This window comes from Thalia democratica, chromosome 8, assembly GCF_965202585.1.
Source record: "Thalia democratica chromosome 8, ktThaDemo2.hap1.1, whole genome shotgun sequence".
Taxonomy (NCBI): domain Eukaryota; kingdom Metazoa; phylum Chordata; class Thaliacea; order Salpida; family Salpidae; genus Thalia; species Thalia democratica.
The window spans coordinates 18315410-18329124 of record NC_139172.1 but is presented as its reverse complement, the minus strand read 5'-3'; the positions used below and the strand labels follow the sequence as shown (position 1 = coordinate 18329124).

General features: G+C 25.9%; 1 protein-coding gene across 1 annotated transcript; it reads left to right on the top strand.

Moving 5' to 3' along the window:
- The first annotated feature begins 5133 nt into the window (after positions 1–5133).
- On the top strand, positions 5134–5743 carry LOC145842953 (uncharacterized). The gene is made up of 3 exons (XM_082950427.1): positions 5134–5268; positions 5328–5447; positions 5509–5743. The coding sequence occupies exons 1-3, from the start codon at positions 5207–5209 to the stop codon at positions 5741–5743; spliced, it is 417 nt and encodes a 138-aa protein (XP_082806553.1). The 5' UTR covers positions 5134–5206.
- Positions 5744–13715: the final 7972 nt, after the last annotated feature.

Here is a 13715-nt window from a genome sequence, read left to right as displayed (position 1 = left end):
GGGTAAGAGTGAATTACTATAGTTTCCTAGCTGTTTAAAAAAAGTAACTTTAAGTTATACTGTATTAAATAATCTGGAAAAACCTTCAATAAGTTAAACTTATCAACTTCAAAAACTTAATAATTTAAAATATTTGTTGAGAAGGAGAGTGTCTTAATTGTTTTTTTGAATAGTAAGAAATTAAACTTTGATGGTAGTATCACATGTTGTATTCTTAAGTATAGTTTGGCTTACTTTTAGCTTGAACAAACACTAACAAACTTTTAGTGTTCAAAACAAACATAATGTAGAGAAGTACTAAAGATAAAAAATTAGTAGATCTGTATTCAACACTAGGCTAAACCTTTAATAAAAAAATCGAGCTTCATTTAACACTTTTTTACAAAAAAAAAAAACTTAAATAAGTATAATAAAAGTAGCTAGTATGTAATTTTTAAGTTTCACTTTTCTAAAATTATAAAGTCTGAATCTAAACTAAATAACTTAGATGAGGAGACTATATAAAAGTAGTTTGACCATAAACTAATGTGTATTTCATAATACCTCTGATTGTTTATTAACAAGAAGTTAGCAGTATGAAAGTATAAGTATATAAGCGTATTACATAATTTTTTAAAGCAATTTTCTTGCAAACGTTTAAGTACTTTTTATTTAATTTTAAGATCTAAAAATTTACTTATGGCTTCTTCAGAGTCTAAACTTGTGGTAGGATGTATTTTTGACGATTTAAAGATTTTTAGTAATTATAAAAACACTTAAAAAAAAAAACAACTCATACAACTGATTTGCGTAGGCTAATCGAATGAATTTTGGTTTTTGCAATTTTCTTGCAAACTTTCAAGTACTTTATATTTATTTTTAAGATCTAAAAATTTACTTATGGCTTCTTCAGAGTCTAAACTTGTGGTAGGATGTATTTTTGACGATTTAAAGATTTTTAGTAATTATAAAAACACTTAAAAAAAAAAACAACTCATACAACCGATTTGCGTAGGCTAATCGAGTGAAATTTGGTTTTTGCAATTTTCTTGCAAACTTTCAAGTACTTTATATTTATTTTTAAGATCTAAAAATTTACTTATGGCTTCTTCAGAGTCTAAACTTGTGGTAGGATGTATTTTTGACGATTTAAAGATTTTTAGTAATTATAAAAACACTTAAAAAAAAAAACAACTCATACAACTGATTTGCGTAGGCTAATCGAATGAATTTTGGTTTTTGCAATTTTCTTGCAAACTTTCAAGTACTTTATACTTATTTTTAAGATCTAAAAATTTATTTATGGCTTCTTCAGAGTCTAAACTTGTGGTAGGATGTATTTTTGACGATTTAAAGATTTTTAGTAATTATAAAAACACTTAAAAAAAAACAACTCATACAACTGATTTGCGTAGGCTAATCGAATGAATTTTGGTTTTTGCAATTTTCTTGCAAACTTTCAAGTACTTTATATTTATTTTTAAGATCTAAAAATTTACTTATGGCTTTTTCAGAGTCTAAACTTGTGGTAGGATGTATTTTTGACGATTTAAAGATTTTTAGTAATTATAAAAACACTTAAAAAAAAAAACAACTCATACAACCGATTTGCGTAGGCTAATCGAGTGAAATTTGGTTTTTGCAATTTTCTTGCAAACTTTCAAGTACTTTATATTTATTTTTAAGATCTAAAAATTTACTTATGGCTTCTTCAGAGTCTAAACTTGTGGTAGGATGTATTTTTGACGATTTAAAGATTTTTAGTAATTATAAAAACACTTAAAAAAAAAAACAACTCATACAACTGATTTGCGTAGGCTAATCGAATGAATTTTGGTTTTTGCAATTTTTTTGCAAACTTTCAAGTACTTTATATTTATTTTTAAGATCTAAAAATTTACTTATGGCTTCTTCAGAGTCTAAACTTGTGGTAGGATGTATTTTTGACGATTTAAAGATTTTTAGTAATTATAAAAACACTTAAAAAAAAAAACAACTCATACAACTGATTTGCGTAGGCTAATCGAATGAAATTTGGTTTTTGCAATTTTCTTGCAAACTTTCAAGTACTTTATACTTATTTTTAAGATCTAAAAATTTACTTATGGCTTCTTCAGAGTCTAAACTTGTAGTAGGATGTATTTTTGACGATTTAAAGATTTTTAGTAATTATAAAAACACTTAAAAAAAAAAACAACTCATACAACTGATTTGCGTAGGCTAATCGAATGAAATTTGGTTTTTGCAATTTTCTTGCAAACTTTCAAGTACTTTATACTTATTTTTAAGATCTAAAAATTTACTTATGGCTTCTTCAGAGTCTAAACTTGTGGTAGGATGTATTTTTGACGATTTAAAGATTTTTAGTAATTATAAAAACACTTAAAAAAAAAAACAACTCATACAACCGATTTGCGTAGGCTAATCGAGTGAAATTTGGTTTTTGCAATTTTCTTGCAAACTTTCAAGTACTTTATATTTATTTTTAAGATCTAAAAATTTACTTATGGCTTCTTCAGAGTCTAAACTTGTGGTAGGATGTATTTTTGACGATTTAAAGATTTTTAGTAATTATAAAAACACTTAAAAAAAAAAACAACTCATACAACTGATTTGCGTAGGCTAATCGAATGAATTTTGGTTTTTGCAATTTTCTTGCAAACTTTCAAGTACTTTATATTTATTTTTAAGATCTAAAAATTTACTTATGGCTTCTTCAGAGTCTAAACTTGTGGTAGGATGTATTTTTGACGATTTAAAGATTTTTAGTAATTATAAAAACACTTAAAAAAAAAAACAACTCATACAACTGATTTGCGTAGGCTAATCGAATGAAATTTGGTTTTTGCAATTTTCTTGCAAACTTTCAAGTACTTTATACTTATTTTTAAGATCTAAAAATTTACTTATGGCTTCTTCAGAGTCTAAACTTGTAGTAGGATGTATTTTTGACGATTTAAAGATTTTTAGTAATTATAAAAACACTTAAAAAAAAAAACAACTCATACAACTGATTTGCGTAGGCTAATCGAATGAAATTTGGTTTTTGCAATTTTCTTGCAAACTTTCAAGTACTTTATACTTATTTTTAAGATCTAAAAATTTACTTATGGCTTCTTCAGAGTCTAAACTTGTGGTAGGATGTATTTTTGACGATTTAAAGATTTTTAGTAATTATAAAAACACTTAAAAAAAAAAACAACTCATACAACCGATTTGCGTAGGCTAATCGAGTGAAATTTGGTTTTTGCAATTTTCTTGCAAACTTTCAAGTACTTTATATTTATTTTTAAGATCTAAAAATTTACTTATGGCTTCTTCAGAGTCTAAACTTGTGGTAGGATGTATTTTTGACGATTTAAAGATTTTTAGTAATTATAAAAACACTTAAAAAAAAAAACAACTCATACAACTGATTTGCGTAGGCTAATCGAATGAATTTTGGTTTTTGCAATTTTCTTGCAAACTTTCAAGTACTTTATATTTATTTTTAAGATCTAAAAATTTACTTATGGCTTCTTCAGAGTCTAAACTTGTGGTAGGATGTATTTTTGACGATTTAAAGATTTTTAGTAATTATAAAAACACTTAAAAAAAAAAACAACTCATACAACTGATTTGCGTAGGCTAATCGAATGAAATTTGGTTTTTGCAATTTTCTTGCAAACTTTCAAGTACTTTATACTTATTTTTAAGATCTAAAAATTTACTTATGGCTTCTTCAGAGTCTAAACTTGTGGTAGGATGTATTTTTGACGATTTAAAGATTTTTAGTAATTATAAAAACACTTAAAAAAAAAAACAACTCATACAACCGATTTGCGTAGGCTAATCGAGTGAAATTTGGTTTTTGCAATTTTCTTGCAAACTTTCAAGTACTTTATATTTATTTTTAAGATCTAAAAATTTACTTATGGCTTCTTCAGAGTCTAAACTTGTGGTAGGATGTATTTTTGACGATTTAAAGATTTTTAGTAATTATAAAAACACTTAAAAAAAAAAACAACTCATACAACTGATTTGCGTAGGCTAATCGAATGAAATTTGGTTTTTGCAATTTTCTTGCAAACTTTCAAGTACTTTATACTTAATTTTAAGATCTAAAAATTTACTTATGGCTTCTTCAGAGTCTAAACTTGTAGTAGGATGTATTTTTGACGATTTAAAGATTTTTAGTAATTATAAAAACACTTAAAAAAAAAACAACTCATACAACTGATTTGCGTAGGCTAATCGAATGAAATTTGGTTTTTGCAATTTTCTTGCAAACTTTCAAGTACTTTATACTTATTTTTAAGATCTAAAAATTTACTTATGGCTTCTTCAGAGTCTAAACTTGTAGTAGGATGTATTTTTGACGATTTAAAGATTTTTAGTAATTATAAAAACACTTAAAAAAAAAAACAACTCATACAACTGATTTGCGTAGGCTAATCGAATGAATTTTGGTTTTTGCAATTTTCTTGCAAACTTTCAAGTACTTTATATTTATTTTTAAGATCTAAAAATTTTTCATAATGTTTTATTCAATTAATAATCTATAGGTGTTGGAATGTAGTAAAAGAAGAAGAAACTTGGCCACGCAACAAAGTTGTCATTCATTTGTGCAGTTCCCACATCATTAAGGCAATTACAAACAAACTAGGAAAGTTGACAGCTAATAACGAGTTAAGAGAGTTTTGCACATTTGTATTTGCCAGGATGATAGACTCAACGAGTAAAAAGGAATTGACCAAATTATTTACTAATTTGTGCATTTTGTTATTAAATGAAAATTTTGGGGATGATCAAAAGGTATGCATTATACATGAAATATGAATTTTTTTTTTTTTTAAATTAATATGATAAATTATTTGTTTTCTTAAAATATACCCGCTGTAGTTGTAAAAAACAATTAACATAAAACTACTAACTAAATGAAAATATAAATAATTTCAAGGCCGCGTTAGAATATCTCAACCGCAAGATTCGTAATAAAAAAAAGGACGAAGAAAAAAAAGACAAACTTAATGGAAATAATAAAAAACAAGAAGGAAAAGGATATGATGAGTTTTGGCTGCAATACGATCTAAAAGAGGAAGAAGCTTGTAAAACAATGGCAGAAAAATCACCTTTTGGAAAATTATTTATCAAAATATACGAATTTTTTTTAAATACTACAAGTAATGGCAAAGATCGTAATAAATACCATTTGCCTGGTTTTATAAGAACTCTTGTCGTATTTTATATGCCTCTGGTTCCCTTGTGGACAGGGATGCTTCTGTATTCAGATAAAAATCGCCAAACAAGGTAATTTTTTTATTAAGTAATGAAATAGTATATTCTATAACATATTTACGATTTTTCAGAGATACGAACACATACGCCGAGTTATGGTTTCGTATACTTAAACACCAAATACTTAAGAAAAAAACTCGGCTTAAACCAAGTGAATTTGTTAGGATTCTTTATGAAGATATGAAAGGAAGGTACGTCAATAAATAATACAAACTTGACATAAATAAAGTTTTATCATTATTAAAAAAACAGATATTTCATGTACATGATGAGAAACCAGATGGACTTTGTGGACCTTGAGGAGTGTACTGGGAGAGATGGAACTTTGACATTAGAGGAGGTTTGGAACCGAGCAAAACAACTACCAGATCAAAAAAACAAAAAACAAAGTTCTAAATACTTTGCTCCGCCCAAAAAACTTGAAATAACTTCAAAGGTTCACAGAATATGTTTTGGTATAGAAAAAAAAGTGTTAAAAGTTTGTTAACTCTTGTTGTTTTAGGTATCAGGCATTTCAAAGTTGATAGAGAAAGGTAAAGGTAAAAAATCAACAAATTACGACAAAAAAAAAACAAGTGATTTTGACTTACCAGTCACGAAAGAAAAGAATAAAAAACGAAAAAGTAGTAGCGTAATAACAACGTTTGTACGGAACAAACCTAAATATGCTGAACAACAAGTAAGTAAAACAATTATTTTAGTATTTTTCAAATATAAAATGAAACAACGGCAATCAATTTGTAGGTGTATTATTTGTGGGATACCGAACCACTTAGAAATGCATATACTATTGTTACACACGCAAGAAGGATTAATACAGGAGCTAGTACGTATATTACCCACTGGGACTTCTATACTCTGAACAGTAGATCAGTCGGAAAGCTTTCAAATAGTTTATGTTGTTTTTAACTAAGACTAAATAGTTTCTAGCAAAAATTAAACCAATTATAACTTTACACAGGTCATATGCGGTTACTTCTTAAATCTATTAAATATAACGAAAGCTAATGATATACTACTTTTGAATGACCAAAATCAAAGACTTGATTTGGAAAAGCTGTATAATGGAATGAAAGTACATCATAGTTTCATAAAAATTGTGAGTTATCATGTATATTATTTCTTAATACTAATACGTATTTGAAACAAAATGATAATATGTTCTCAGATTGTTGAAAGCGAGTCATTTTTTGGATTTTGTCATCTTAAAGCCAACAACCATTGGATTGCAGTAGTTAGTAATTTTTTGTACATAGAATCTAAAAGTTATTAATTTAAACCAACTATGAAAATTTTTGATATGATAAAAAATATGATACAAAATAATGAAAATTCATGATTAGCTTAAAAAGTTATTTAGTTGTAGTACAAATTTGTATACTAATACTTTGTATTCAGTGTTACTTGTTTAAAACTTGTTAAAGTCTAGTATAGTATCAAAGTAACTCACACTGCACAAGCTACTTTTTCAAAAAGGTAAGATAAAAAAGATTTAAATTAAAGTGAAGAAAGTTTACCACTCTTTTCAGCGAGTTTATACTTCAATTTTAATGAGTCAAGTTATTTTATTAGAGGCCATTTTTAAGGCATTATATCATTGAAAAAAGCTTTATCCGTCTTTAATCTGAGTAAAGTTTGATAACATCGTAGATTGGGTTTGGTGTAGTGTAATAGCTACAAAAAAAACTTGTTGAAAGGTTATATTTCTATAGTAAAAAGATTTTTTTTTTGAAAAAAAAGGATTGATTTATAGTTATATTAATGGTCAAGTTGTAAAGAAATAGTCTTGTTTTTTAGTTCAAAGTAAAAACGAATATCATTATTTTTGATTCATTGAAAGATTCAAAGGGTGAAATACAACAGTGCGAGACTTTTTTAAAATATATGAAGTAAGTTTTGTGTAGTAATTAGACTGATTAATGAATTTTAAATTTACTAATAGACATATATAATTTAATTTACGTTGTACTGCAGCTATTTAAAACTTCAAGTATTTGTTTCTTTATCAACAAAAATAGTTTTTTATTGTATGTAATGTGGTTATAATTTTAAAAAGAATTTTAAAAATTATTTTTTATAATAAAGTTGTACTAAGATTTAAATATAACAGTGACATGTTTCGTTTTGAAATATAATACTACTATTGTGTTACATGTAAAATATGTTACATTTTTTGTCTACTAACAATAGTTTAGTAGTTACGATTTCGTTTTGCGGTAATATTTTTTTTATGGTAGTTCTAAAATGTCTTTGTATTTAGAACGCACGTTAGAAAAAACGAAGAGTTGTTAAAAAAGGTGAACACTTTCAAAGCCGTATCGATAAAACATAACAAGCAAACAGACGGAATAAGCTGTGGAGTTTATGTCATTGAGGTATTACTGATAAAATTATTAAAATACTAGTAAAGAGATAAGTTTATGACTGCGTTTGATATATTTTGGTGAATTAATAAGCTTCGTTTAGTAATAACTAATCTTTTTAGGCTGGTGAAAAAATAATTGAATCTTATCCGTGGCTTCCCAAATCGATACAGCTAACAACTAATTGTACCGAATGTTATGAAAAAAGATTAAAAGTGGCAGCTAAGTTGATAAATGATGGAGGTAAATATAATCTTTACTACGACCGTTAAATGTATAAAACTGTTAACTTAGTTTTAATTATTAGCCCAACTAAGGTACTTAAATCGTCAAAAACAAAACTTATATGAGTTAATCTGGTTAAATTTTCAGTTATAAAAACGACTATCTGCTACATATGCATGCTCAAGACTCCACAACATACGAATTTAAAAGAAGATGATTATATATGGGTTAGTTCATTGTTTTATGTATAATATAGATTTTCGCTGTAATATACAAACTAATATAAAAACCTAATTGTTTAACGTATCCTATCTTAGGTACAATGCGATAATTGCCAAAAGTGGTATCATAGTTGCTGTATTGACAATTTGCCTAAAGATATAGAAAATGTGAATTGGAATTGCGCATCATGTTCTTACTTGGGGTATATTGATAATTCACACGAGGAAAGTATGTAGCCACTGCATTTACTTTTCTGTTTCTATTTTCTGTTCATTTATTTTAAGCTAGGTTTTAATATAATTCACTTTTTTTTCAATGTAAACAGGTTCATTTTTAAGTCTAATTATTTTTAGATAATTTTTCTTATTATTAGTTTAATAAATATCTAATTCAAGTGAAACAAAAAACAAAATCAATAAATAAAACAATAATATTGAACTTTATATATTACAAATAATTACTTAAGTTTAAAAGTAATTATATTGTCGTATATTTTTATCTAAACTTTACTTTTGTTTCGATATTTCTGCTTTCTGTACACAAAGTTCGATCTTCTTTTAAGCTTTATGTCTTAGCTGTTTTCTTTCATTCTTTTTAAAAAACTTCAACAAATTAATCTTTAATTTAACATTATATTCTTTTTACAAAACTATATTAATTCCAACCCAAAGCAAACTTGAATATGTTTTCTCAAGTGATTAACTCTATATAAGCGTTCATTTAAATTTGATTTCACCAAATAAAAATTCAATCGATTACCCTCAGTTGTTTGAGTAGTTTTTTTTTAAGTGTTTTTATAATTACTAAAAATCTTTAAATCGTCAAAAATACATCTAACCACAAGTTTAGACTCTGAAGAAGCCATAATTAAATTTTTAGATCTTAAAAATAAATATAAAGTACTTGAAAGTTTGCAAGAAAATTGCAAAAACCAAAATTCATTCGATTAGCCTACGCAAATCAGTTGTATGAGTTGTTTTTTTTTTTAAGTGTTTTTATAATTACTAAAAATCTTTAAATCGTCAAAAATACATCCTACCACAAGTTTAGACTCTGAAGAAGCCATAAGTAAATTTTTAGATCTTAAAAATAAATATAAAGTACTTGAAAGTTTGCAAGAAAATTGCAAAAACCAAAATTCATTCGATTAGCCTACGCAAATCAGTTGTATGAGTTGTTTTTTTTTTAAGTGTTTTTATAATTACTAAAAATCTTTAAATCGTCAAAAATACATCCTACCACAAGTTTAGACTCTGAAGAAGCCATAAGTAAATTTTTAGATCTTAAAAATAAATATAAAGTACTTGAAAGTTTGCAAGAAAATTTCAAAAACCAAAATTCACTCGATTAGCCTACGCAAATCAGTTGTATGAGTTGTTTTTTTTTTTAAGTGTTTTCATAATTACTAAAAATCTTTAAATCGTCAAAAATACATCCTACCACAAGTTTAGACTCTGAAGAAGCCATAAGTAAATTTTTAGATCTTAAAAATAAGATTAAAGTACTTGAAAGTTTGCAAGAAAATTGCAAAAACCAAATTTCATTCGATTAGCCTACGCAAATCAGTTGTATGAGTTGTTTTTTTTTTTAAGTGTTTTTATAATTACTAAAAATCTTTAAATCGTCAAAAATACATCCTACCACAAGTTTAGACTCTGAAGAAGCCATAAGTAAATTTTTAGATCTTAAAAATAAATAAAAAGTACTTAAACGTTTGCAAGAAAATTGCTCTAAAAAATTATGTAATACGCTTATATACTTATACTTTCATACTGCTAACTTCTTGTTAATTGTTTATTAACAAGAAGTTAGCAGTATGAAAGTATAAGTATATAAGCGTATTACATAATTTTTTAAAGCAATTTTCTTGCAAACGTTTAAGTACTTTTTATTTAATTTTAAGATCTAAAAATTTACTTATGGCTTCTTCAGAGTCTAAACTTGTGGTAGGATGTATTTTTGACGATTTAAAGATTTTTAGTAATTATAAAAACACTTAAAAAAAAAAACAACTCATACAACTGATTTGCGTAGGCTAATCGAATGAATTTTGGTTTTTGCAATTTTCTTGCAAACTTTCAAGTACTTTATATTTATTTTTAAGATCTAAAAATTTACTTATGGCTTCTTCAGAGTCTAAACTTGTGGTAGGATGTATTTTTGACGATTTAAAGATTTTTAGTAATTATAAAAACACTTAAAAAAAAAAACAACTCATACAACCGATTTGCGTAGGCTAATCGAGTGAAATTTGGTTTTTGCAATTTTCTTGCAAACTTTCAAGTACTTTATATTTATTTTTAAGATCTAAAAATTTACTTATGGCTTCTTCAGAGTCTAAACTTGTGGTAGGATGTATTTTTGACGATTTAAAGATTTTTAGTAATTATAAAAACACTTAAAAAAAAAAACAACTCATACAACTGATTTGCGTAGGCTAATCGAATGAATTTTGGTTTTTGCAATTTTCTTGCAAACTTTCAAGTACTTTATACTTATTTTTAAGATCTAAAAATTTATTTATGGCTTCTTCAGAGTCTAAACTTGTGGTAGGATGTATTTTTGACGATTTAAAGATTTTTAGTAATTATAAAAACACTTAAAAAAAAACAACTCATACAACTGATTTGCGTAGGCTAATCGAATGAATTTTGGTTTTTGCAATTTTCTTGCAAACTTTCAAGTACTTTATATTTATTTTTAAGATCTAAAAATTTACTTATGGCTTTTTCAGAGTCTAAACTTGTGGTAGGATGTATTTTTGACGATTTAAAGATTTTTAGTAATTATAAAAACACTTAAAAAAAAAAACAACTCATACAACCGATTTGCGTAGGCTAATCGAGTGAAATTTGGTTTTTGCAATTTTCTTGCAAACTTTCAAGTACTTTATATTTATTTTTAAGATCTAAAAATTTACTTATGGCTTCTTCAGAGTCTAAACTTGTGGTAGGATGTATTTTTGACGATTTAAAGATTTTTAGTAATTATAAAAACACTTAAAAAAAAAAACAACTCATACAACTGATTTGCGTAGGCTAATCGAATGAATTTTGGTTTTTGCAATTTTTTTGCAAACTTTCAAGTACTTTATATTTATTTTTAAGATCTAAAAATTTACTTATGGCTTCTTCAGAGTCTAAACTTGTGGTAGGATGTATTTTTGACGATTTAAAGATTTTTAGTAATTATAAAAACACTTAAAAAAAAAAACAACTCATACAACTGATTTGCGTAGGCTAATCGAATGAAATTTGGTTTTTGCAATTTTCTTGCAAACTTTCAAGTACTTTATACTTATTTTTAAGATCTAAAAATTTACTTATGGCTTCTTCAGAGTCTAAACTTGTAGTAGGATGTATTTTTGACGATTTAAAGATTTTTAGTAATTATAAAAACACTTAAAAAAAAAAACAACTCATACAACTGATTTGCGTAGGCTAATCGAATGAAATTTGGTTTTTGCAATTTTCTTGCAAACTTTCAAGTACTTTATACTTATTTTTAAGATCTAAAAATTTACTTATGGCTTCTTCAGAGTCTAAACTTGTGGTAGGATGTATTTTTGACGATTTAAAGATTTTTAGTAATTATAAAAACACTTAAAAAAAAAAACAACTCATACAACCGATTTGCGTAGGCTAATCGAGTGAAATTTGGTTTTTGCAATTTTCTTGCAAACTTTCAAGTACTTTATATTTATTTTTAAGATCTAAAAATTTACTTATGGCTTCTTCAGAGTCTAAACTTGTGGTAGGATGTATTTTTGACGATTTAAAGATTTTTAGTAATTATAAAAACACTTAAAAAAAAAAACAACTCATACAACTGATTTGCGTAGGCTAATCGAATGAATTTTGGTTTTTGCAATTTTCTTGCAAACTTTCAAGTACTTTATATTTATTTTTAAGATCTAAAAATTTACTTATGGCTTCTTCAGAGTCTAAACTTGTGGTAGGATGTATTTTTGACGATTTAAAGATTTTTAGTAATTATAAAAACACTTAAAAAAAAAAACAACTCATACAACTGATTTGCGTAGGCTAATCGAATGAAATTTGGTTTTTGCAATTTTCTTGCAAACTTTCAAGTACTTTATACTTATTTTTAAGATCTAAAAATTTACTTATGGCTTCTTCAGAGTCTAAACTTGTAGTAGGATGTATTTTTGACGATTTAAAGATTTTTAGTAATTATAAAAACACTTAAAAAAAAAAACAACTCATACAACTGATTTGCGTAGGCTAATCGAATGAAATTTGGTTTTTGCAATTTTCTTGCAAACTTTCAAGTACTTTATACTTATTTTTAAGATCTAAAAATTTACTTATGGCTTCTTCAGAGTCTAAACTTGTGGTAGGATGTATTTTTGACGATTTAAAGATTTTTAGTAATTATAAAAACACTTAAAAAAAAAAACAACTCATACAACCGATTTGCGTAGGCTAATCGAGTGAAATTTGGTTTTTGCAATTTTCTTGCAAACTTTCAAGTACTTTATATTTATTTTTAAGATCTAAAAATTTACTTATGGCTTCTTCAGAGTCTAAACTTGTGGTAGGATGTATTTTTGACGATTTAAAGATTTTTAGTAATTATAAAAACACTTAAAAAAAAAAACAACTCATACAACTGATTTGCGTAGGCTAATCGAATGAATTTTGGTTTTTGCAATTTTCTTGCAAACTTTCAAGTACTTTATATTTATTTTTAAGATCTAAAAATTTACTTATGGCTTCTTCAGAGTCTAAACTTGTGGTAGGATGTATTTTTGACGATTTAAAGATTTTTAGTAATTATAAAAACACTTAAAAAAAAAAACAACTCATACAACTGATTTGCGTAGGCTAATCGAATGAAATTTGGTTTTTGCAATTTTCTTGCAAACTTTCAAGTACTTTATACTTATTTTTAAGATCTAAAAATTTACTTATGGCTTCTTCAGAGTCTAAACTTGTGGTAGGATGTATTTTTGACGATTTAAAGATTTTTAGTAATTATAAAAACACTTAAAAAAAAAAACAACTCATACAACCGATTTGCGTAGGCTAATCGAGTGAAATTTGGTTTTTGCAATTTTCTTGCAAACTTTCAAGTACTTTATATTTATTTTTAAGATCTAAAAATTTACTTATGGCTTCTTCAGAGTCTAAACTTGTGGTAGGATGTATTTTTGACGATTTAAAGATTTTTAGTAATTATAAAAACACTTAAAAAAAAAAACAACTCATACAACTGATTTGCGTAGGCTAATCGAATGAAATTTGGTTTTTGCAATTTTCTTGCAAACTTTCAAGTACTTTATACTTAATTTTAAGATCTAAAAATTTACTTATGGCTTCTTCAGAGTCTAAACTTGTAGTAGGATGTATTTTTGACGATTTAAAGATTTTTAGTAATTATAAAAACACTTAAAAAAAAAACAACTCATACAACTGATTTGCGTAGGCTAATCGAATGAAATTTGGTTTTTGCAATTTTCTTGCAAACTTTCAAGTACTTTATACTTATTTTTAAGATCTAAAAATTTACTTATGGCTTCTTCAGAGTCTAAACTTGTAGTAGGATGTATTTTTGACGATTTAAAGATTTTTAGTAATTATAAAAACACTTAAAAAAAAAAACAACTCATACAACTGATTTGCGTAG